This window comes from Rhyacophila brunnea, unplaced genomic scaffold, assembly GCF_057557595.1.
Source record: "Rhyacophila brunnea isolate RB1 unplaced genomic scaffold, BYU_Rbru_1.0 scaffold_3, whole genome shotgun sequence".
Taxonomy (NCBI): Eukaryota; Metazoa; Arthropoda; class Insecta; order Trichoptera; family Rhyacophilidae; genus Rhyacophila; species Rhyacophila brunnea.
In genome coordinates, this window is record NW_028232965.1 from 56,773,691 (window position 1) to 56,799,224 (window position 25,534).

The 25,534-nt window shown below is 32.1% G+C and overlaps 1 protein-coding gene across 1 annotated transcript in view; it reads right to left on the reverse strand.

The window, feature by feature from the left end:
• Positions 1-8,065: 8,065 nt before the first annotated feature.
• Baldspot (elongation of very long chain fatty acids protein baldspot) overlaps positions 8,066-25,534 on the reverse strand; it is a 100,230-nt gene continuing 82,761 nt past the window's right edge. The window contains exon 3 of the mRNA XM_085952168.1: positions 8,066-9,785. Coding sequence (XP_085808294.1) covers positions 9,191-9,785 — 595 coding nt within the window. The 3' untranslated portion in view covers positions 8,066-9,190. The remainder of the gene's footprint in view (positions 9,786-25,534) is intronic.

A 25,534-nucleotide genomic window follows, 5' to 3' on the forward strand; every position in this document is an offset into this window, starting at 1 on the left:
AATTGTTACAAAAAGTTAGCCGTCTAATCTGTCGTATCTCGCTCTAAAAGTTAACACACCAAGGAGAGGTGCTGTTAAAACATAGCGTCACCTAAATGCGTGGAACTTGTAACTCCATATTGACCAACTTTACAGGAGGAAGAAAAAACTGTTTTACATAAAACGGAAAAGTTTAGTAAAGTTTTGTAAAAACACTATTAGTATTCTAATGTTATAAATGAGTAACTCCGGTCATTTTTACAAAATATTTATTAATATAGAAGATATAGGAGTTAGATGGTTTGCTTTTGTTTTTTTTGAGATTTGAGCTGGGAGTTACAATGTTTGAATTAAAATAAACAGTACCAAGTTTTACAGTATTGCTTGTTTACATTATGTTGGAAAATTAAATAAAATTGTATAAATAGGGGAAATAAGCATTACGTAAATGAACCGAAAAAGATTTAGTTAAAGTGTATTCAAGTTAGCTTTCAAATGGCAGATTATTATAAAATTAATGATAATCAGCCTCCATACTTGCTTTCAACGACTGAAGGTATTCGTACTTATTTAATTTAATTTTAAGCCTTTCTTGATATAGTTAAGGGAGGCTGTCAAAGAATTTCGGTTGCATAATAGTAGTAATTGGAAAGCTAATTTGCAGTAAGCCCACTTTTGACTTCAATTCAATCGTTTTTGGTTGTAGAGGGTAAAATTATGAATGGCAAGTTTTAAAATATGTGCTGGGCACATTAGATTTTGGATATAACAAAACACATTGTACCTAGGTCCATTGTAAACACATATTTTTCAGTAATTTTGTCAGATTCCTATTCACTTCTGGCGTATTTTTTCTTTTCTTGCTGAACAAGACATTTTATCCATCTAAATTATTTGTTTTGTATGTCGTGCATACATCGCATTCATATTTCTTAGACTGAAATAGTTTTCAATTCAGGTATTCAAATTTCTGACTCAAACTCCCATACTATGTTTAAAATATTTATTTGTCCCTTAAAATGGTCGAAATTAGTGTTTCTAAACCTTTTTACACCTACGGACTACTGCAAATATCACAAACGTTTTACCCACTGCTAACTCATAAAGAAAACATATTATTTATATAGTAACGTATTATCGTAGTTGATTTCATCACGTAAAACCATTAATCTATTTAAAGAACAAAACTACAATGATCAAATACTTGCAGGTGCACAGGTTTTGAAGGATTTTATTGAAATTTTTATCATATGTATTTTACGCCAAAAATTCGCAGACCAGAAACTTTCCAAGAACCACCGGTTGTGAAACACTGGTCTAAATTATACATTGGCATAATTAAGTATACAACCAAACTTACTGCTTTCCGCCTTCTTGGGCCATGATTGATTAAATTTGATGTAAAGTAGAAACAATGATCGAGTTTGACACAACGTCGCTATAGGATTGCTTTGTCGAATATCTGTTTTTGTCGAAATCGACCTTTTAATGCTGAATGATTTTTTGTATCTAAATGTTTTTATCTATGTATCTACAGTAAATATTTTTTTGGAGTTACAATATATGAACATATCGATAGACAATGCATATTTAACTCATTTTAGGCCAAAAGTGGAGTTACAAGTTCCACGCATTTACGTGACAATAGCATATATTGTAACAATTATAAAACCTAATACATAAACACGATAAACTACCCTCAATAGTGGCCAATAACAGTCTTGTGTATAGAATAGATGCGCTGAATATGTTATGCCGGACTGTTTGAAACAATAATTGTACAGCTCATTAAAAAAAAACATGAATACTACAATACCTACCGTACTCTTATTTATTAGCCAGCACTCAAAATAACCGGAGCACAGTTTCGGCTCATAAAATCTTCGAGACTACAGCTCCCGTCTTGTAGAAAAATATCATTCCGGTTATTATGAAAATACATTAATTTACTCCACACAAATTTTCCTAAAGTTTAATAAGAAAGTTGACAAGTCCTTCACCCAGTGACGTCCCGTGGGGGTAGGCAGATTGAGCATCGCTTGGGGGCGGCAGTTACTCGAAGGGCGGCAAATCGAGGAGAATCATTAAGTATATATAGATATCCTAAACTTAGTAATAATGCAAATTTAAAATATTTTTATTAAAACATTCAGCTCACTGATTGGAAACAAAATGTATTATATACATAAAAGGTTTAACACGACTGTAATTTTTTGTCGAGTTCGCGATGTCTAGCTTACTTCCGCTTTCCTTGGACGACACGTCCTTGATGACCAGCAATGATACGTGGAGACATACCTATCTACATAATTAATAATTTATCCAAACATTTTTGCCAGTCAATTGCGAGTTTTGAAAGTTGTCACGTGTATTTTGAAATGAATCTGAAACCGTTAAGTAGAAATGGCATTTAAATTAGTTTTAGTGGAATACATTTCTTAGATATTGCAGTCATGAAAGGATGATAAAAAATACTGTATAAAAAGGGCGGCATTTTGGCTCTGCCTAGAGGCAGCAGTTTGTCTAGGGACGTCACTGCGTGCATCCCTATTTCTACAAATAATAATAAGATTTTATGTTGTTTCGTTAGTTAAGATTTTTTGGGCAATTTCAATTTCAACCTTCAGCATACAGACTTTGTTTTTATTGGGTGTTTCTTATAAACACAAAGTGTTTTGTATTAGCATAATATTGTGCCCACCTTTACTTAAGTTACCTACCCTACTAATTATTAACCCATCTAGTAAAAACAATTGCTTACCGACGGCAGATAAAATAAAAAAGGATAATAATACAATTTTGGACAGTATAAATTATCATAGAAATTATTATTTCGCCTGCAGCGCTGAAAATCGTTGCCTTCTCAAATTTTTAGTAGGTGTGTGTATCAGATATTTAAATATTGTAACTGATTTGTCCGTCGAAGGTAGGTTGATATAATATATATATCATATCAAAACATGCTTAATATTTTAGGAAAATTATTGTTTACATATTATAATGTTCTATTTTGTATCTCAACCTAATTGTGCCCTTACTCAGAGTCGAAACACAAATTGAAAAATATGGTATTTAAATTTACCAGAAGCAGGATTTGAACCTGTGGATACATGGAGATGGACGTTCGAATACTCAATTATCATGGATGCATGTACTAATAATAATTCCTAATAGTTGATAAGTCGATAATTTAGGTATTCAGAGTTAACAGTGGATAATGTGGCTATATATAAATATGTATGTTAGAAAAAAAAATCAAACTCAACCAATTAAATTTTTGTATGTATTGAATTATTATTAAATATATTTCATTCAAAATCTGTGAGTCCACCACATTAAATTTTAAAAACTATTAATCTCAATCTGCAGGTCTGAAATTTGTATTTTTAGTTCAATGAAAACAAAATGGTATGACTGACAAAGTTTAGTGTGCGCTATTTATGCCTGATCTGCGCAGATTACTCCACCTTCACCATCGATACTCATATAATACTTAGGCAGGTAATATAACACTGACCCTAGTAATGCACACTGTTAAATTCTAATTCCATCAAGTTGTATAATTCCAACACAACAGTGCCGAAGGCTCCATACTAGGCGATTATTTAAAGCCTACCTTCTAAGAAAAATATATCTTCAAGTATTTGATTTATATTAAAATAGGTAAATAAAAAATATGTATGCAAAATATAAAACAATTGAGAGTCATCTATCGCCATAATTTAGAATACCGTTTAATTTAGTTGAGTTTCCAATAAAAAATGAGTGGCCACAAGCGCCATCTATTTTCAACTGAATTAGCTTCGGATTCCGATCGACAGAATCCAAACTACATTTGGTATCACTATGACGTCACATAACATCAAGCATGTCTGTAAATTTGAACCGAATCTATAAGCGCTACAGAATACGCTTACTGTAGGCCCTACACTCTTTAGGAATATGTTTATTGTCGATGTCTGTCGCTTTAAGCAAATAATAAATACATAAAATGATTTAAAAAAATAATGTCTATTGGATTCAATGAGATGTAATTAAAAATTGTTTTTAAACATAAAAAAATAATTGTATTTTGTGATGTGTGTCATTGTGTTGTGTACATTTTCATCAGTAGTAATATCGGATTATCTCCTTATAACCTATTAAGTAATCTGACAAATATATTTTTTGTCTCATATCTCCACAGCCTACCTCTTTCCGAAAGTCACCCTTCGCCACTGCAACACAATGAGGTTTGCCAATTGAAACTACTCGGAAGGTACAGTATAATAATTAAACACAAGCTTTAAAGAAAATCATGTTTATTAACTTGTATAATTTACAGAAAAACCCTACCAACATTTTCTTTTGATAAACTTCACTACTTATATAATACATTGAGCCGAAGTGAGTCTCGACTTATTTTCATTCCGTTTATGTCACTTCTAGCAGTCCTTTCGAAAAATAACTTCTATTTTAAATGCTCACTGTCATTAAGGCAGCATACAACTATTTTATAATAGAGATAACAAAATATTTGAAATTTCTCATAAATTTATTTGTAAGGAAAGAACACCAAAAGAATTACGGATTCAATACAAAAGCATGAACAATGAATGCGTTTAACTGGCAATGTGTACCTATTTTGAAATATTACAAAACGATACAATGTCATAAATCACAATAAATTATTCAATTGAGATTAATTTAACACAGCTAATACAATAAATAATACAATTTGTGTGTTAATAGTATCTTTGAATTCATCATATTGTTTGGAATATGATATACAGCAGTGGTCATTAAAAGTAATAAATGCAGAAATTGATTTTTATTCAATATATGCATGACATTTAAAGAATCATAATTTGCTATTTGTTTCATGTGTGTATAATAAAATATAACTCAGTTATGGACAATATATTGAAACATGGCGATAATATTATAGTAATTTAATACAAATTAGCTGTCTACTATTAGACTAATAATTTTTAGTACACTATTAGAAGTTCTACAATGCTCTATCGGGAATATTGCTTCATTATCAAGTAATAATTATGTATAAATTTGTACAATATTGTTATTATGGAATGATTAAAAAATATAACAGTATATATTATAATATGTTTAAGAAAAACTCCAAATGATCCAGAAATCTACAATGAATTAATGATATTCCAGTTCAAAACAACAATATAACCAATGAGTTGTGAATTGATAGAATTTACGGTGATAATGTTTTCGAAGTGAAAACAAATGTTTCGACTGTCAATCTCCTTCTTACTCTTATTTGCTTTCGTAATTTGCAGCAAACGCATACAACTTTATATCAATTGTACCACTGTGAGATAGGATCAAGTCTGGGATTCAATATTTACATTAAAGGGGGTTTCAAACTCATTGGAAATATGTATGTAAATGCAATATATCATATTAAAAAAACGTTGTGATATCTCTTCAGCAAAAATGTTGACACGCAAATCTTAAATTGACCATATATGAGACATGGTGCTACCTAATTAATTCAAAGCAAATTTTATCAGTTGCCGACTCTTTCACATCTTGAATTTGGAAGATGGAAAATAAACACTCGGAATTCACAATGACGAAAGCATTAATTACAAAATTCACGATTTTCAAAAATATTATTAATATTCCTAATACCTACAATGTTTTAAAAATTCTAACTACTAATTGTGGAATTACGATAAATATGATGTTATTTTATAAACAAGCACAATAAAATATTATTACATACACAAGCGATTGACCAAATTAGCAATTTAAATATTTACAAGTCACCTTTTAATCCGACATCAAATTTTGATGAAGACAATCGAATATTCAATGGTGTTTTGTTAAAACTCAATCCAACTTAGCGAGTGTTACACTTTCAACAATTTCAATGGCCCATGTACTCTGGTCTAGTGAAGATATAGATCAAATTTAATTAACACCTCTGAAAGATTTCATTCTTGATCATCACAAAGTAACATATTCAGTACTACTCTCATTACTCCTTAAACAAAATAACATGTCACAATAATATGATGTGTGATTATTTTTTATAATTATTTACAATATTACGGATTATCAATGGGTTTGACAAGGTTTCCTTTAGTGTTCTCTCCTTTGTAATATTGATTATATTTAATAAATAGAAACAAATATTTTTTTATATGGGTTGGATTATTGAGACAATGACCAATTTCGCACTGGTTAAAAGATTTCGCTAAGAGGCCGTATGCACAACTGCCGTTTCAAATACTTTTTTAGTAAATACTGAACTATTTATTAACTATTGCTTTACTATTTAACATTATAATTATTTATTACTGATTCGCACCGGATAATAACATCTACTAAACCAAAATAAATGAATCAAAGAGATTCTTCTTTTCATTCTAACATTTCTTACGCTTGATAAGTAGCAGTTATGCATTCAGACCTCTCCGAAGCAATAAATCATTATTAAAAAATCGAAATAGCTAACATACTTAACGTTCAAATATCCAGTTTAAATATTTTCAATGTAAAATTTTTAATTCTACATTTATCTCACGAATATAATTTACATTGACTGGATTCTTGTCAATTATTGTATGTGGGAGGTTAAGTGATTATTTAAAATGTGTAGGGTTTATAACTCGACGGGTAAATGAAAATGTGACATACGTAAACGTGTAGCCGCACGTAAAAATGTAATAGTTAAATTCTCAATCACTTTCCGTTAAAAATAATTATCAGGAAAAATATATTTATTTGTGCAATTTCAAGCAGTATCTGTCACTATTGAAAACTTTAATAAATACAAAAGGACCTAATAATAATGTTATTAGAATGAATTTCTTACAAACAAAGGCAATTTGTACAATAGAATAAGGAATAACCATCCCATGAGACGAGAATAATTATAATAATTATCAATACCTATATAAAAACACCATTTATTATTTAAGAAAAAAACCATCTTTTACTATTCCAATATTGATCAACAATAGGATTAAGTATACGCTAAGATCATTTAACCATTGGAAGATGAACAAAGCAAAAGTATGAGAAGAAATGATATTTAATTTGTAATTAAAAACAGATTAAAAACAAACAATAATAAATTAAAACAAACATCTTGGAAAGTCTAACTTAGACGGATATTGTGACACTAGCTTCTAAAAAATAAAAATCACAACCTCAGTTGAATACAAGACTTGTAACATGTGCAAACAATAATTGAACGGTAACTTCAATACTCTGCGAGACTTCTTTCATAAATTAATAACATAGATACAATTAATGGAATTCTTATTAAACAAAAGAAAATCCTGAAGAGTATTATAGTTTTATTATTGACTTTACCATGAAAAAAAAAACAATTATCAGTACGGGTTGTTCACTAATGAAACCAGCGCATCAACAATGTCAAATAAAGCTCCGTATTACGCACTTGCTATACGTAACTATAACGAAGTTCAAAAAAATAGCTGACGGCCGCTTCATAGAATACTCTCATTTAATTTAGTACGAAAACTAAGCATGCAAATAAATAAGTATGCAGTTTGTAACAGGAATTAGCTGGCGCATACTGCACTTTACAGATAAATTTCTCGGTCGAGAAATACAACTAGATTTTTTTAAAATATATATACATAGCCTAATATATTAACGTTTGATCAATGTTATTAATCTTTAATGATAATATCAGATATTATATTATAACAAAATAAATAATTAAATAAGTAATTCAAAGAACCAAGAACCGAACCTTACGACTTCACCATTATTAATAAAGTGAAGAAAAGTTAAAGCTAGCAGAATTCAGATGTGAGAAAACTTTTTTCTCAAAAAAGGAGACAAAAACATGTGACTTCTTAGAACATGATTTTATTCATTTTCAACATGAATACAAAAATATGGAAAATCATTATCACAATAATATGAAACGAAATTTCAAAAAGAGTAAATTTCTTTATTGTTGTTGACAAACACTGAGATAACTTATGATAGAACTGTCAACCTAATAATTCCTCAATCATGAATAAGATGTGGATTTATTTTATTATTTATTCAAAATGCATATGAATTTAAGCAATTTCGTGGAAACATTTTTCTAATTATGTATAATATTCACAGAAAAATACAATGCCCAACGTCCTTACTAGCATAAAAAAGCAATTCAGAGACATAATTAAGGGAATTTTTGCCACATTGTTTTATGTCAGATATACATATTAAATTTTACAATATAAAAAATATTAAAGGTCAATAAAATGCAATGTTAGGTACTTTATGTATAAAATTATTTATACTATAATCAAAGTCAAATTTATAAATGATTATGTACAGCGAAGGCATTGAAAGTACAAAAGTACGGGCAAGATCTCCAGGTCAGAATATACTTTTAGACGTTCAGATATCAAATAGATTGATTACATAGGGCTATATTTGAATAAATCCAATCAAGTATAGATTTTTTAGTTCACAAAGGCGTACACAGAGCGATTAAAAGTTACTTCGTCTTTGAATTTTGAAACAGCGCATCTCGCCTAGTAGAGTGAAGTAAAATATCTACAAATAATTATAAATACTGCGAAAGTTGCTATTTCATGGAAAGATAATGACAATTCTATAAATAAAGTTACCCAAGAGATTTGGCTGACAAATTTGATATGAAGGACAACACTAATGATGATGTCTCGCAGAAATACAAAACAGTACCATGCGAATAAGTGAAGTACACCGAAAGCAATAATACTTAACTAAAACCTATGACTAATTCTGACTAATAGATAGATTTACATATATCATCACACTTATGACTGATGAAGGCTGGTTTTATCGAAGCAACATAATTTAATCGTTGCACTGCGTCTTGTTCAAATGATATTAAAAAAAAGTCTTTTGAGTATTCCTCAAAAAAGTATTAATAAACAAATAACAAATCAATAAAAATAATAACAAGGAATGAGGTCTGCTTGCTTTCTGCGTTCACATGTTTATTTAACTATTACAATATATTGGTTAACATTCATCGCCGAGAAGCGACGAAGCGGGGTGATGGCGTCGTCCGACAGAATAAAGCCAGCGGCGTGACCGGGAAAATGAGAAACACTGAACTGTCCGGCAGGTCGAGCACTACTCACGTCCGGCGAGCCGGAAGACGCGGAGCGCTCGTCTTTCGGCAGAAATTGACTTCGATTACTTGAGGATGACGTTTGACAAGGCGCTAACGCATTCAGTGAGCTTTGATTTTGTTTTCGTGGCAATCGTTCTGGATCTGACCGTTCTGTCGCACGGAAGACTTCATGCTTATGCCGTCCCCGGGGGCGGTCACTCCTCTCCGTCCCTTGCGACCGGACAAGTACGCTTTGTAGAAGAAGCGCGCGAACAGCACAAAGTAGGAGAAATACATGGCGATGGAGAGTTTCACGTTGAACTGGGATATGTGGCAGGAGTGCGGCGCGTGGTCCTTGAGGTAGTCGTGGGCCCACACGTTCACGGCGCAGCCCACTATCATCTGCGTCAGCTGGAGCGTGGTGATGGCCATAGCGAACTGCCGAGGGGGGAAGTAGCCCATGCTTCGAAGCGCATAATACGAGTACATGACGCTGTGAACGCAGTAGTTCATGACAATGAACCAACGGGCGGAGGCCGTGTACTCTGTGTATGAGAACCAGGAGTAGAGCAGGACGGTGATGTGGTGGTACCAGTGCAGGAAGATAAGGGGCTGGCGCCGCAGCACGATAAACACTGTATCACCCAATTCCGGCAGCTTTGACAGCACAAACATCCACGTCCAGAAGCCGCTCACTCGGTCTTGCTCGATGAAGCTGAAAAAAGAAAGACATCAACGTTAGTTCTATGGAATGATAAACGGTACAAAGTAGGAATAAAGTGTAAATACGAGATTTAGGAATAATAAAAAAAATACGAAATTAGTAGCCACCTAGGTAAATAAAACATTGTATTAATTAATCTTCTTGTTGGAATCTAGAAAACAGTGTGAGTCTAGTAAGCACACGCGATAGAAGTGAAATTTTTTGTTTTGTTCTCCATTTTCGGAAACCATTTTAAGAAGTTTTCTTATTCTCAAGAGATGAATTTGAATGTTTTCTTTCAATTTAATTCAATATTATCCAATGGCGAGTGCAATTAACACGGGCGCAGGGGAATTACGTGAAAACATTTTGATTACATATACACAATATAATATATTTACAAGTTCAAAAACTGTAGGATATTCCAGTGTTCTAGGATAGTTAAAATATTATACGTCAAGGTATTGTTTTTTTCGCGACGCTGTTTTTACGTTACACGCCAGCAGGACTCACTCTACCGCACGTAAACAGTTTCGCTTCAAAAATCTTCCATTATTGCGACGACAGGTTTTACGCAGGCAGTTAAGCAACACTTTTGCTTCAAAATAATTAATATTTATTACAATAGTAGGTACTCATTAATTGAATTGGCGTTAACGTTCTAACCATTACTTACAATGGTTTTGAAATAAAGTTATTTTTATTAATTCTAATTAGCTGTCAACGTAAATAATTCAATTAAAGTAGAATTAATAAAAATAACTTTATTTTAAAGCCATTACAACACTATCTACATATTTATTAATACATAGATATACAAAAAATGAGACAATTCTTGCAAATATCTCCGAATAGAAGGTAAAATCCATGACTCTGAGCAGTTTATTGACCGACAAAAATGACCGCATGGCAAATAATAGACAACTAAATAAAATTTAAACATAAAAAAGTGAAAAGTGGCAACATCGCTGAATTTATTCTAATAAAAAATTTCAGCGTAAATCGACGAAACATATTGTGGGCGCAAAAAATGCATTGGGAGAAACTTGAATACTTATACAAATTTTATTGTGCATGTCAGGAAACCAACAAAAAATATTGAATATGTACTAAGCTTGCACAGTCGCATCAATTTTCGTATATTTTTTTCGAAATGAATTGAGGTGACCTTTGTAGAAGGCTAGAATATTAAGGTGACGCATCAGTGAAACGCCAAATAATTTTCAACTGTACGCGCGACGAAATTTTGGACTCGCTGCCATTCACTGAGAGAATGTTGACCCGGGAGCACGTCACTTTGCTGCGTGATGGCGACGGGTCAATTAATTCTAAAATCGTGTAAAGATGACTAAAAACGTTACCCATTTACTTTAAAAAGAAAACATGTCAATGAATATATTATTATTGTTAATAATAGAACAATAAACAGAACATAAAATGGACGTATGTTGGATTTATATGACAATTAATATTTCGTTTGACAGGCGTCATTTTCACCCGCCACCCGCAATCCGCGCATCGCCAAGCGACGATCTTTTTAGACCGTGCCTCAACTAATGCATGGCCTTAAGATTATAATATCTATTTAATTACTGCCCGCGACACTGTTGCAAAATTCGATTAATTAATTTGAACAACAAATTAATAATAATGATGGAAAAGTAACCACTAACTGAATTAGATCAACATTATATTGCTCCAACACCCCAACTAAAAGACGCTGATTAATAACTCTTCTAACCGAGTTATAAATTATAACTGTAATTATAATTTAATACTATCGACCGAAGGTACTTGATGGAATTTGAATTTAAATTCTAATGGATTAAATTTTGTACTATTCTAATTGAGTCGTTCGAAAAAAAAATAGTAGCATGTAATAGTATTTGTCTAATATAACTCTTTTAAAGACTGATAGGTATTAATGATATAATAATTCCATTAAATTCCAAGAATATTTTTTTATCCAATACAACTTTTTTAAAGGCTTATGTATTATTGGTATATCTCATTAGTTAACTTTATTAAATTCCTAGTATTGACGATTTTAGACTTCTTGAATGTAGTATATTGTATTGATTATTATTAATTAATGATCGATTATTAAGGTTTGACGATGTGTAACGCCTATGATTGTATTATTATTGACAGGTTTTTTACAAACACTTCAACTATTCATAATTTGTTGAATTAATAGGTAGGTGATAAAGTTTTTACCTACTTTATTGTATTAATTTATTATATAAGTTGGAATTAATTTTATTCGTTCAGTGTATATTTACTATTTGGTGAGTGCACATAGTGCCTGAAGATGCCGAAAGGCGAAACCCGGGTCGAAAACTTAAATCCATTAGAATCTATAACTGCTATGGTACATATTTTAAATACTTGATACATAGTCAGATATAAAAATGTATCATAATTACAGGAATTTCAATGATAGTTTCTAAAGCAGTAGGTATGTAGCTACAACCAAAATTTTATTGTAACTGTATCTAACATTAACAGGTCAAAAGTGTTATAAAATTGCATAATTATTTTAGAGGGCGTGTATATTTTTTCAGATACAGTGTCACAGTGACAGGTCGATGGAGCGAACATTATTTTAGTAGATGTTAATTATTAGCATCTGCAGTTTCATAAACCACTGGTTCCCAACTCATGAGACGAGGGGGATCGTCAGGTGTTTTTGAGGCGTCGCACAACTAAATAAATAGTAAACTGATAAGAACATTGACTGTGATGCAAAATTTTATATTACAAACTTCGAACGACATTTTATATCTATTTATGTTGTGTAAAATTGTGATAAACGTGTGACTCAAGAAATCAACACTCGATTAACCTCGTCGACCAAAGATCACAGAATTCATCTGAAAGTGGAAACAACAGATATCTACAACTAATAAAAATACAATGGGAAATATATCAATAAATAAAAAGGATTTCAAGTTATACACATTTATATTTTTATAAAAATCGATGTTTTTAAAATAAATATAAAGAATATTAAAACGGTGAATTAGTCAAAAACCTCTTCATGACATTATAGAAAACTTAATAAACTAAGCTTTATTAATGAATATGACCATAAAATAATATGTAGGTAATAATAAGATGGGATCCTTTTAACAAGTTCACATTTTATATATTTTTTTAATTGTAAGCTTATCTTTGACTTAAAATAAAAAAATATTTTTCTCTTTAATGTTTCCAGATACACATTTATTAATTAATACAATTTCAATTGTAAATTATCAAAAGAATGTCTCAATTTGCAAGCTTCGTATTTTTAATGTATAATTTAAAGTGTAATGTTTGACAGTAAATACATAAAGTAAACGAAATCAAAATGTGATTGGCAATTCCTGTGTTGATATGTAATCCACATTTTAATGTTTAATTTTTGGAATACATTCTATGCATACATCGTTAAATCCGTATGTAACAATGCTATTATAATAATTATTATTTCAGTCAAGAATGAGTAACTAACTATTCATTAAAAAAAATATGACTGAAGGTTGGGAGGAGTTGAATATTTTTGATTGGTCGCAATAATGAAAAAAAAAATGAATAAACAAAATTAACAAAAATATCATCACGTCCGCTGTTACGTTATGTAAATGTTTTTATTTTTTTGAATAATAAAATAATTGGAGCCTTGGCCATTCATGCAAATCGAATGCAATTAAATTGATCAATATTATTATTCAATAAACGAAATCTCAACCGAAGAGCTTTGCAGAGATCACAGAATACGAAGAACCGAATACTAAACACTTAGTTTAATGATCGTTAATTTTTATTTGAACAATTCCGATTCAAAGATTGCCGTCGATTTATCAATATTAAATTTAGTTTTCCGAGAGGAGAAAAATACATTCAAATTGTCGCGTAATCTATTCAAAACAAGTCAGTGTTGTCAGATGAAGTCATTTTGAAAAAAATAATAAATTTTAGATAAATTAAATATAAATAAAACTAGTAAAGTTTTGTATTCATGATTCGAGCTCTGCCCGCATGTCAAAGGTGCGCCATGCCTGTCCTACCCACAGAAGCAGCCAGCAATTATTATTGATTGTTTATTTTTATTATTACCTATTTACGATCGTTTTACGAAGAAAATTACTATTGCTGACAACATAATAAAACCGTAAATCGGTTATGCATTTTAAAATGAGATGAAAATTGCCTTGTTTACACCGTTCACGACCAAGCTTTATGTTTTTTATAGAGTATGGTGTTTAGCGATAAATCGAATCAATACAAACACGGTTAGCACATTATTAAGAGGAAAATCCAAGAAAAAAACATACACGCAAACATAGTTTATTTTATATTACCAAGGTCAATCAATTATTATAAACTCGTATGGCATTTTTCTTTCGCCAATTTTCAAACAGGTATCTACTTATGTATGCACATTGTAGTCGCGTCGAATAGAAATGATTAAAGATTGCATCCATATGATACCGCAGGCATTTCAAACAGAGGGATATTTTAGATGCAACATAAACCTTTTACAGTGTAGAAATCAAGTGATAATAAAACAAAAAACGGAAATTTTCTGCCAGTCCACAAAGGCTCAAAAAAAAGTCATAAATATAATATTAAAAAATAACTCTATTCAATCTGAGCCCGAGAGGAGTTAAAGCGTCATAAGTGAAAAACGTAACATTTTCAGGTTCATCTTGGTGTATTACGGGAATTTTCGAAAATGTCGAACATATCAAATTGTATTGCGTTATATGTCAATGTGAATTTGTTCTTTAAATAATAAAAAATATACACATATCTCTCAGTTAAAAATCACGCTTGATCCTCGTCATCCATTCGAAAGTAACCATAAGTTATAAGGTAATAATCATATATACTTAATCTCAGTGGCGAAGGGTGGATGTAGGCCGTTAAAATCCGATATATATACCGCGCACTAAACTATTTGTTTTCATTGTACCATAGACATAATAGATAATAGTAAAAAAGTATTCGTCTATCTTATTAAATCACACATCATTTTAGATGTTTTATAGATCGAAGAATATTTTCTGTCTATTATGATTTGGTTTAGGCAGGGGTTTAACATGAATTTTAAAAACAAATCAACACCATCCGAAATGTCTACTAATACTACAATGAAAAAAATTAAGTATGACTGAAAAAGTGTACCTACTATTTTTTGGATCTCCACAACCTACCTTCACTATGGTGGTTTGGTTTAGGGGTTTATTTGAATTTTAAAAACTAATCACCACATCTGCATTTTGTATTCATAGTTCAATGAAAACAAATTAGTATGACTGACAAAGTTTAATGTGCACTATTTATGTCGGATCATAACAGCCTACCTCCACCCTTCGCCGCTACTTAATTTGAAATAACTTCAGAAACAGACATATTAGAAATAAGTATATAACAAAAATGTATCGAATGAGGATTGAAGCCACATCAAAATGCAATCCGGGCGGTGAGCTCCACAAATTAACGTACTAATAGGTACTATTCAGGGTTGCCAGACGTCCCTATTTGAGCGGGATTGTCCCGAGTTCAACAGACAAATCCCGAGTCCCGCATTGCCTCTGAAAATCCCGACTTTCAAGGTGTATATGTACAAAAATGTATGTATGAATATAGGTATATGGAGGCTCGCTAATTTTTGTAGACAGCCTGGCGTACCACCTTTTATGAATTAATGAACAAGCATAATTTTGATTACAATTTTATTGTAATAACTTCAAAAAAAATATCGAGCAAAGATGGCGAACATGTTTTGAAACAAGCTAAAAGCTCAGAAAAATACTTTTAATAAAACTGTTATGATTGTAATTTTTTTGGCACTTAAATCTAAATGTAATTCCTGTAATTGTATCTAATCATTATATTTTAATAAATGTGATTCCTGCGGATTATTATGAAACTATTTTTTATGTATTCTCTTCTGTATACACATGTACCTACCTACTTATTTACATAATATATCATAATTTAATAAAAATTATGTATTTTTTCTTAATTTCTTCCTTTTTCTTTAACTTATTTTTTTTTTGACCGTGAGAAATAATGAATGTCCCGATCTGAGATTTTAGAAATCTGGCAACCCTGGTACTATTCGACATTCATGTGGGAATTTTCTAATTATGCATCACAGATTGTTACTTCAAATTCTATTAATATTGGCGACCACATTTTCAATACGGTTGTTATTTTAAAATATATTTACTCATAGAGTTTGCCATTGAAATAGAAGTAATTCATTATTGTGCTTATCGATGCATAATTTAAAATTATTAAAACAATAAATTATAACGGAAACGCACAACAGGAATTGAGCATGATATCTTTTATTACGTACTTTATATTTTTTATCCACAATTCCTGTCTGTGGACGGCGTAATATTATGTAATAACTCATCAAAAACGTCCTTATCCGGCTAGTCCCCATTACATTATGATGAGCCGCCGCTGGATTCGCCTTCGGGTTTTCGGACTCCCCCCCATGGCACGAAAAACATAAAAAAGGTGAATAGAATATTACCTTTTCTTCATCATCATAAGGAGGACCTATGACTGAGGATCGTGGCCCGGATGATTTGGTTGTCGAACAGCCATGTCGACGGGTTGGCCCCACTCGTCACGGCATTCTACGTCACGCGATTGGTGTATCGGATGAAGCCCAGTGGCACTCGTGAATTATTGGTGCAACCACTTGGGGCATACAATGCTTGCTTTAATATTTTGACGCGGCATGTCTAAAAGACAAGATAACGCAAACGACTCAAATTTACACTAACGATCCTAATAATTACGACCGTTAGGCCTAGACTACTTGTGGATGCGACAGGTCGCTATAATTTGTATAATATGAAAATGCGTAGTTATATCTGCAACAAATGTGTTTATCGCTAGAATTAACGTGTGGAGTGTCTGGGTATGGGGAAAGGATCCGAAAAGTTCGGGGTCCACGGTTGAAGTGACCAGAAGTAGTTGATGGAGTAAATACGGAAGTCGGTGGCACCTATTAGATTTTGTTCACCCCGACCTCTTATTTCACCATTTAAAAAAAATCAGTAATAACTTACTATGAATATTTTTCGCAATGGATCCCCCATACCATGTTTTGTGTGCTACAACGATGAATCGTCCACGTTAAATTAAATTAGTTAGTCGTCGGAAACAATTATATAGCCTATTTGGGCGCGACACCCCCGAGGGAAAACTTAGTAAATAAATAATCCATAACTGACTGGGATAAATGAATATCGCTAATCCAGTCATGTACTTAGTAATGAAAGTAGCATCTGAAGTATAAAAGGGCTAAACGGCGAAGTCTAGTAAAAAAAAATCATTCTTTCGTAAATAGACGAATACAGCGGAATACGATTGAATATATTGAAAATTCACGTTCAAGTCTACAGCAATGTTTTATATTCTGCTAACATAAACAACTCTATCCACTTAAATAACTATTATAATGTGATGTGATGTGATGTGATGTGATATGATATGATATGATATGATATGATATGATATGATATGATATGATATGATATGATATGATATAATGCATGGAGTTGAAAATGAATTCTACTAACGTTATAATATGGGTGCATATTGCAGATTGGCGTGAATACAATAAAAATATTTTGCTAATGCGCCCACTTACATACAAACAATAATTCTAGTTGATGTTTTAATTTGAATAGCTATTTAAATAAAAGGTTTTTTTAATGAACGAAATCAATCTCAACAACTTTGTACTGAACAAATTATTTCACTGTACATTTTTATTGAAATTAACAAGTGTTTTTATTAATTTTATTGTCTATTGTTTAATAACAATCTATCTTTCCAAAGCATTATAGTTTTTTATTATATTAGTCAATAAATTATTGCATAGTTTTTTTTATTATTATTTACAACAAAAAATGTATAAATTATTTGGCTCATAATCTGTCAAGAAAAATATTATTAATACCGTCACGGATTAATCTATTTAACTTTAACTGTTAAAAAATTCAGCAACAGGTAATAAATAAATACCTAGGTAAACAATAATTATTAGTAGCAATTCAATTTGACTGGCCTCTGTTTTTTTGACTCGGTCAAATATGACGTTCTGATAGAAAGAAAACAAATTTAATATCATATGTTAAGTTTCAATAATTTGGTTCACAATGAAGTTATAAGACGAAACATTAAAAAAACTAAATAAATTATTCATAACCTCACAATCACGTATAATTCATACCATCGTTTGTTGACAAAGTATACCTACATTTATGTTAACAACTATTTTCAAGGATGAAGCACGCGAAAAAATAGGATATTTTTTTGCATTAGTTTCACACAGACAATGTGAAATATCCCACTAGTTTTATGTTTTCCAGTTTAAAAAAGAGTTATGATAAAAATATAAATACGTTTTATTAGGTACTCATAATAGTATACATAATTTATATGCGGCCGACAAATCCACCTCCTCTCAATGCGGTTTAGAAAAGTAAAAGGTTGGAGACCTGTGTCTAACGTGTTGCAGTAGATATACAAGTAGGGACTTCAGTAGTGTTTTTTTTCACACGTATATGAACAATATTAAGAAAAATCTATACAAGTGAATAGTGAAAAAATCTGCCAGAGAAATCGGTGGCAATAGACCGGTTAAGAAGATCTGCAGTGTTTCCAAAAACTTACCACATGGGCAACAGACAGATACATGAATAGTGAGGAACATTTTCTCGAGTGATAATATTTTTTAAATTGCTTCGATATAAAGCTTGTAAAAATACAAGTGACAAATTGGTACTAACTAACCTACAATGTAATAAATAATCAGTGACAATCTAGACATAATGCCGCCCCATTGTTTTATACTTACAGCATTAAAACAATTCAGTCCATTTCGAATTTGTGCATTCGTTTTATGAATGGTGTACATCCAGTTTATTATCAATGCATGTCTAACTTAAAAAAAAAAAACGAAATCCTGATAACAGTGTGTTGCATTAGCCTTATCTATCTCAAACATTTGACATTGAGGTACATCAGTAGGTAGGTAAGTAGGCAGACTACAAAAAAGCAGTTATCAACAAGGAATTCGAAGAAACCATCATAATATTATTATAAATGTAGATAATTTCACATTTTTTTGATCTTACAGTTCTTCGATAATGTCCTAAACTAAATGTAATCCCGTGTGACATACGATTGGGTTTCTTATAATAATGCATTAATGTACCCATACCAAACTACCAATAATGCTTCCCAATAATATATATGTATTTAATAAAACAAAACACAATATGTAGTACTAGTTCCACTTATTACATCATAACATAAGTGGGACTAATTATTGTGTTTTATTTTATAATACAGATTTATCACGAACTGACAGTTAAAATTAAAACCATAAAAGAAAATAATAATATATAATATCTATTATCTTCTGAATGATATTGATTATTTGAGCAGATGCTTATCCATATGGCATATAGGTACTATTTCGGTGTGTTTGGAGACATTATTCTAAAGTGGACATTTATTTATACTGTGGGCTAAGCAAATCGATTGTTAATAATATTATATAATACTGGTCTACCATCTGAAACGTGTTAAAGCCACCACTGCCATGCGATTGTGATGTTTTAGAAATGCAACGATTATAATAAAATAAGTATTGGTGGAAGAAATAGTCTTAGATAAAAAAAAAAAACAGTTTTTGACACCACAAAACCAGGACTGGACTGAGGCCATAAAGAAAATGTGCCAAAGCATGTTGATAGATTTTCACCATATGGCATCCCTAGAAAGGGGGGAATGGAGTAAGTCCATTCTACCATCCCCAAGGTTGGTGCCCTGGTTTGTAGTCTCCTTTAAAGAGGAATGAGCTTAAGCTGATGCTGAGGCTAAGAACAGGGCACACAATGGGTAAAAGATTTGATGTCCTCATGGGGAAAAGCGATTCGCAGCTATTCGATGAATGTGATGTTTTGGAGGACATTGTACATATAGCAGTACAATGCCCTAAATATGAACGACACAGAGTACAGCTGCGAATTGCGGATATCTTTGAGAATGTCGAAGAGTTGAAAGGTGCCCTGGCGGTGGGTAAGACGGAAGAGCTTCTCAAAATTGTAAAATTCTTTAACAGAATTGGACTGAGGACCTGATCGGCGGATCCTCTTCTAGAAGAGAAGAGGCTACATGACAGCGAGTCGCAGTCAAAGCCTCGGTAAAATCATTAAAAAAAACAGTTTGTAGTTGACAGTATCATTAACAACATCTTTTCTTAATGTGATAGATGATTGACATAGAATATAGTTTAGAACAAACGGAGTTGCATCAATGGTACGGCTGTGAAAGGCAATATAAACATACAGAATAAATTTAATCACCTCAGGGTCCAGACCCAGGTAGGCTTAAAAGGGTCAGGAGGACGTCTATTCACCATAGGGACAGTCTTCGTCCAATTTTATTAGACATCTTTTCTGGAAAATATTTCACCGCGTATATTGAAACATATTGTTTACATAAGCTATAGAGAAGACACAAATGGCCCCTCGAAGAAGAAAAGACAACACTATATTAATTACTCGATAGCCGAATGAGAAAAAGTTTTAAGAGAACTGAAACAATTAGGTACAATAAATGATTAACTACTCAATACAGCGAAGTTTATGTGGCCCATTTTGGTTTATCTAACGGAAACTTTTTGATAGTAGATTTTTGAGAATGATCAACCGGCTTTCATCTGACGTGAACTAAAAAAAAAAATAACAACGCCCATTGCAAAACTAGTTTCGAATGTGAACCGCAATTACCTACATAGACATAATTTGGACAACGTTGCGATGCCTCAAGCCTACTTACAGTATGTTGTAAGTAAGATCAGTGTATCCTAACCGCCGGTCCGCAAATAGTTGTCACACATTTTAAAATGTGTATAGGTACTAAAAATTCCAAGCACACCTTCATTAAAAATGTAATCCCTTCATCGAATACGTCAATCGATGCGCGGTTAATATTTGAGAATAAGGAAAACTAATAGAGCTGTCTTTTAATTCCATTTTGGTATCGGATCGATTTCGGACATGTCAGTAATAAAAACGAAATAGAGAAAGCGAATGGATATCTATGCACTAAAGCCATAGCTATCAACTGTTCTGTTTAAAATGCAGAAGCCGATTTTTTTTTAAAACTAAATATTATTTTGTCTAATTTCCATTAACAATTTATTTACTGATCGGTTTCTGACTATTTGAATTAACAATATAATTTGTATCTGACATTTTTTTTTGTATTCGTAATCAGACTGTTTACAGTGTCTATTTTTTTATGATATAAATAACAGTTTTTTCTGCTTTATCGGCCCCCTGAATATTTCTCTTATTTTTACCGGTCCGCAGGTGTAAAAATGTTGGGAAGCACTGAGTTAAATTATGAACGTAGCCTGTTTCTAATATCATGTTCCGAATTTTATGTTAATCATTGATACCGATGAAGAATAACTACATATCGAATAAATCAATAATACCAGCTATCATAACAATACAATATGACTAGGTACCTACCTAAAAAATATTAATTTGCGTGACCGTGCAAAATTATTTTTGTTAAAGTAAAAGAGATTTGATGCAGATAAAATTCATTGAATCTTTACAGAATAGTAATTGACGTATGTACTGAAGATTGAACAAAATATACAAGTGCAACGGTGAGTTTCGAGTAAATCGGCTTCAAAATTAATTATACGATTGTAAATTCCACATAGCTGTTTTCAACATTCTGTAAAATAAAGTATTATTCTCAAATTAATGCTGTAGGTATTTTGGATCTTACTTTATGTCTCATCTCAAAAACGTCCGGCTATTTTTCACTATTGCATTCAATGAACATAGTATTTATTATACGGTGTTGAATAGGGTAAAGGGTGGATAGATTGCCTAGTTAAGACGATACATCCCTCACCTTGAATGACTTGCTTACATACGGCACTCGCTATTCTTTGTTTATGACTTTTCTCAGGGTGAGCTTCGGTCACTGTCCGGTTGCAAGTTAAATTGCACGTGTCGCCGGTGAACAACATGCAAATCAAATCACGTGCGATAGTTTAATATTTCAATTAAAAATTACACTATTTTATAGTAACATTATTTTTTTTACTAGAATAACGTACATAAGGTCGGGTGCCTATACATTACTAAAGGATACATGGATTACCTTCGGTACGAATAGATACGAAATTTCGAGCTCTCCGGATGGAAGGACATAATACAAAATACATGTAGAGGCGCTATTAAGGTGAAGCCTTTACCGAGCCTTTTTTAAAGAGGCACCTAGCGGAAAAATACGAAGCTTGCAATTTGAGATATTTTTTTTTGATAATTTAATATTTCAACTGTATTAATTAATAAATATGTATCTGAAAACATTAAAAAGAAAATTATTTTTTATTTATCAAAGATAAACCTACAATTGTAAAAAATGTAATAAAATGTGAATTTGTTGAATCGGACCGCATCTTATTATTACATATATTTTATGGCCATATTTATTATTAAAATTTAGTTTATTAAGTTTTCTAAGCATCGCCTAAGAGATTTTTGACTAATTCATAGTTTTAATATTTTTATATCTATTTTAAAAAACATCGATTTTTATAAAAAATATAAATGTGTATAACTTGAAATCCTTTTATTTATATCTGCTTAATATACTTCATCATCATCATCATCATCAGCCTGAATCTATCCACTGCTGGATGAAGGCCTCTTCAAGTTGCTTCCACTTCTCTCGGTCCTGTGCATTGCGTTGCCACGTACTTCCGCAGAACTTTATCATTTCATCGATCCAGCGGCCTCTAGGTCTACCTTGTGGACGTTTTGTACTTCTTGGATACCACTGGATGACTAGATTTGTCCAACGATTGTCTCTTCTTCGAGCTATGTGTCCAGCCCATCTCCATTTAAGGCTTTTAATAAACTCTATTACATCGCAAACCCTTGTCTGCTTCCTTATCCACTCATTCCTCTTTTTGTCCTTTCGCGTTATGCCCAGCATGCACCTCTCCATACCACGTTGTGCTACTCTAAGTTTCTGGATCTCTCTTTTACTTAGGGTCCATGTTTCACACGCATATGTCATCACGGGAAGCACACACTGGTTGAACACTTTGCGCTTTAGGCACAGTGGAAGGTCACTTTTGAAGACATTATTCAGGCGGCCAAAAGCACTCCAGCCTAGCTTTACTCTGCGAACAATTTCATCAAATATACATCCATCTATAGATACTTGTTGTCCCAGATAGATGTAGCTTTTCACCTGTTCGAGCTGAGTGCCATTGATGAGGATCTCTTTTTGGCCTGCAAAGCAGTTGAACATGACTTTCGTCTTTGTTACATTTATTTTCAAACCTACTTTGTTGCTTACTTCAGCGAGTTCCTGCATTCTGCTTTGGAGGTCTTCTGAGTCTTGCGAGAAAATTACTATGTCATCGGCAAAGCGCAGATGACTCAGGTATTCTCCATTTATGGGGATCCCTTTGTCATTCCAGTCAAGTTGCCTGAATAAGTCTTCATATTATTATAATAATTATTATAATTATAATGATATTATAATATAAACAATGCATTTTAAACCAAATAAACATTTTGGAATATTAATTGTAATCTGTAGTGCATAGTCTTCGGAAGTAACAACACTAACAAACCAATGGTTTTTTTTAATAATAAATTTGCAAATGTTTTAAATTAAGGTATTTATCCGCAGTTTACCCTATTCATAAATATTAACACCTACGTTTAAACATATAATTTTCTGTCCATTACCACAATTACATCTAGTAAATACTAGACATTTTTTTTAGAAATATTAATAACCATGTCCTTGCTTTTTCGTACAAGGTGGTTGTTAGCAATTTTGAACGATCACAAACAACCAGGCTTTGAGAAAAACACTTAAATATTGTGTCTTGACCGGGAATCAAACTCAGGACTCTCAGGTGGAAGGCAAGCGCCTTACGCACTGCACCACGAGAGTCGCCTAATATTAGACAGTTAAAATGTTTTGAGTTTGTGACTATTAAAAAACAGAAATAGTCTACCATAACTGAATTGATGATTCCCAAGCAAACAGAAATACAGAAAACACGGTGTAACCAAAACAGAATTATTCTTCTTGGATCAGCAATAAATTGTAACTTTATTAAATTTGTATTGCTGATAAAGTGATAAATCACAAACGATTCATAATAATCTCGTGATACGACGGTAATCCGACGCAACCTTTTGGGACATAACATCGCAACATCTGATGGAGTGATGTGACATGTCATGTCATGACATAACATCACTATCTAATCATTGCTATTCTGACAGTACACGCGAGACATGATTTATGGCCGAAGGCGAGATTATTATTTAGTCTTCTCAATGTAATTTTGTATCTGCACACATTTAATTAATTAATAAATAAATAAATTCTAAAACTAGATATAAATAAAATTGTAGGTGTCATTATTCTCGGTGTGGGATTTTTTTTAGAAAACCAAAACTTTTGCTGCCAGTCAAGATAAAGTAATCAATCAAATTAACCAGACGGTTTTATCTTTATATAACGACAAAGATAAAAACTTCGTGATAATGAAAAAATATATAAATGACATTTTATTTTGACTTCCTCTAAAGATTTTATTTCAAAAGATAAAAAATCTTCATAATAAGTATATTTATTAGTATTCAATATGCAATAAACTTTTACTCACCAATAAATTAATACACTATTAAATTGTCTTCAAAAATCGATTCCATTATTATTCATGTTTACAGGCCATCCATAGACTGAAACCGCATACATATTGTGGTTTTGAACCGTATGCGATACTAAACTTATGATTTTTGTTCATGGACATATTTTTTCACAAAGTAGGTAGTATGTAAGCATCTGGTCGTATCCGTTTGTACACTTACACTTGCAAACTTAGTAAAAAATTATTTCCATGAACAGAAATCATAAGTTTAGTATGGCACACGGTTCTAAACCACATACGGTTTCAGTCTAAGGGCGGCAGGTTATATGAAAGTATGGTGAAGCAGGCAAGTATGATGAAAAAGTATGGTGAGGCAGGCTGGTAATCAATTTGCGGCAAAATTTCCACGTTAACATTATATTATATGGGTACGTTATAATTACTAAAGTAAATTCTCCGTGATGCCCTGCATTTTTTTTATCGCGTCGCTATGTCTCGTAAGTTGTCGGCTATTGTTGGCCTGCTTCATTCAGTTGTATGAGAAAGCCAATTCCTTACCCCTCTTATTTAATACCTCTATGGTTTCAGTATATGGATGGTCTCTTACTCTCAAATTGAATGCAAATTTGTTGGGTACATACCGATCTACTTTATTAGTCATCATCGACTCAGGATTAGAATATTGTCACGAAACAGTTTAAAACAGCGGTGTTTTTAGATACGAGTAGGTCTTAGGCTCTGACAGGTTTGGTGGCCCCCCTGTCAATTTTTTTCCTGTGCCATAAACCGTTATTGGGTATTACAATACAAACAAGGATACGATTACCAGGATTTTGAATGCTTCCATTAATTTTTAAACTAAGATGTGGCACTTTTCGTTGAATCGACTGCATCGCCTGCTTCACGGAAAACCGCCACTGCTCGCAAGAGTTGTAACATTCGTTCCTTCGTTTGCCGCCCTTTATACTGTGCAACGCATGACCTGCCTACCCCCACGGGACGTCACCGACAATGC